This window comes from Octopus bimaculoides, chromosome 9 (genome assembly GCF_001194135.2).
Source record: "Octopus bimaculoides isolate UCB-OBI-ISO-001 chromosome 9, ASM119413v2, whole genome shotgun sequence".
Taxonomy (NCBI): Eukaryota; Metazoa; Mollusca; class Cephalopoda; order Octopoda; family Octopodidae; genus Octopus; species Octopus bimaculoides.
The window spans coordinates 79,194,961-79,196,644 of NC_068989.1; the positions used below are offsets into that span (position 1 = coordinate 79,194,961).

The 1,684-nt window shown below is 34.7% G+C and overlaps 1 protein-coding gene across 1 annotated transcript in view; it reads left to right on the forward strand.

Moving 5' to 3' along the window:
• The first annotated feature begins 370 nt into the window (after positions 1 to 370).
• Positions 371 to 1,684, forward strand: part of LOC106872191 (cyclin-dependent kinase 11B-like) — a 73,779-nt gene continuing 72,465 nt past the window's right edge. The window contains 1 exon segment of the mRNA XM_052970804.1: positions 371 to 485. Within this exon segment, the coding sequence (XP_052826764.1) occupies positions 455 to 485 (31 nt within the window). The 5' untranslated portion in view covers positions 371 to 454.

The following is a 1,684-nucleotide window of genomic DNA, read 5'->3' on the forward strand; positions in this document are numbered from 1 at the left end:
GCCTATGTTAGAAAAAAGTTTTAAATTAAATTAAATTATCATTTCATAATTTTTTTTTTGTCATATAAAAAGATGGACACATGTGACTGGAAAGATTGATAGTTCTTAAGTTTCTGTAGAAGGTCTTGGAAATTATTTGAATAATTTCTAAATTTTTACTTAATCATACAAAGTAAAGTTGGTTTGAAGTGTCTGTAATGACTTGTTCTTTTGAAAACATTTAACTGCAACAGGTGTTGAGGTTCCAGCTTGAGAATTTAGATGTTTTGAAGTAGTATAACCCCTTCAGTCACTTAGTTTAATATATTGGACAAGTTTGCATCATAAATTACAAAACAAATATAAATTATAATTAAGCTGAGTCACAGTTACCAATTCATCGGACACCTCTAAAACTCATATATAACCAAGACCAAGTGATTCTGACTCAGTGTTTGCTCACAAGTCATAGAGGATGGCTGCATTTTCACGTAAATCTCACAGATGTAAGTAAATTGGTATTTTTTTTACCTAGTGTTAGCATACTTTTTATTTATCCATGCCAAAAATTAAGCATATTGAATTTTGAACAATGTTTATAATTAAAAAAAAAAAAAGACTTCAATGTTTATTCAACGAAACAAACTTTTTTAGTCTGTCCAACAGATTGGACAACATGACTTTTTACTCTTTTACTTGTTTCAGTCATTTGACTGTGGCCATGCTCGAGCAAATCGACCCCAGGACTTATTCTTTGTTAGCCTAGTACTTATTCTATCGTTCTCTTTTGCTGAACCGCTAGGTTACGAGGACGTAAACACACCAGCATCGGTTGTCAAGCGATGTTGAGGGGGGGACAAACACACACACAACCATATACACACACATACATATATATATACATATATACGACTGGCTTCTTTCAGTTTCCGTCTACCAAATCCACTCACAAGGCTTTGGTTGGCCCGAGGCCATAGTAGAAAACACTTGCCCAAAGTGCCACGCAGTGGGACTGAACCCAGAACCATGTGGTTGGTATGAAAAATGTAAAAAAGCACTATATTTGAAGAGAGATACTACCTGTTTTGTATTGTATCATAAAAAGATTGAATAGTGCTGCCTAAGCAATATTGTCCAATATATAGGACACTTTTGCTATCAGGTGTACAAATTTCTTTAAAAATTTACCCAGTGTGTTATTTACCTGTATTTTGGTATAAATAAAAAATGAAAATTAAAAAATAGATATTCTTTTTTACCTGTGACTAAAGAGGATAGCGTTATCCCTTATCATCATTGCTCCTAGGTCTGTTCTCACCTGCAGTCAGTACCTGTCACAAACACCCCCAATAATGCATCAATATAGCTGATGATGCTCTTGTGACAAAGACATATAGGACTCATAGAAGATTCCTTCAGGACTTATAGATCATAAGGAGTTCTACTGATTCATTAGTGTGTGAACATGGCATGATGTCAAGTCAAATCAGTTCCTTTATTGAGGGTTAAATCAGCCCTCTGCTTCAAAGGTAAACTTGAGAGCTGGAGACGAGCAGAATAAACTGTAAATAAACCAGAAGGCAACTGTAAACCATATCTGTTATAATCTCTCACAAAAGAAGTCATGTATCAGACTTTTGCAGCATGGTCAATAACCTTGACGCCAGAGGGCATGGTACATGAAGAGAAAGAGAGGGATATATAT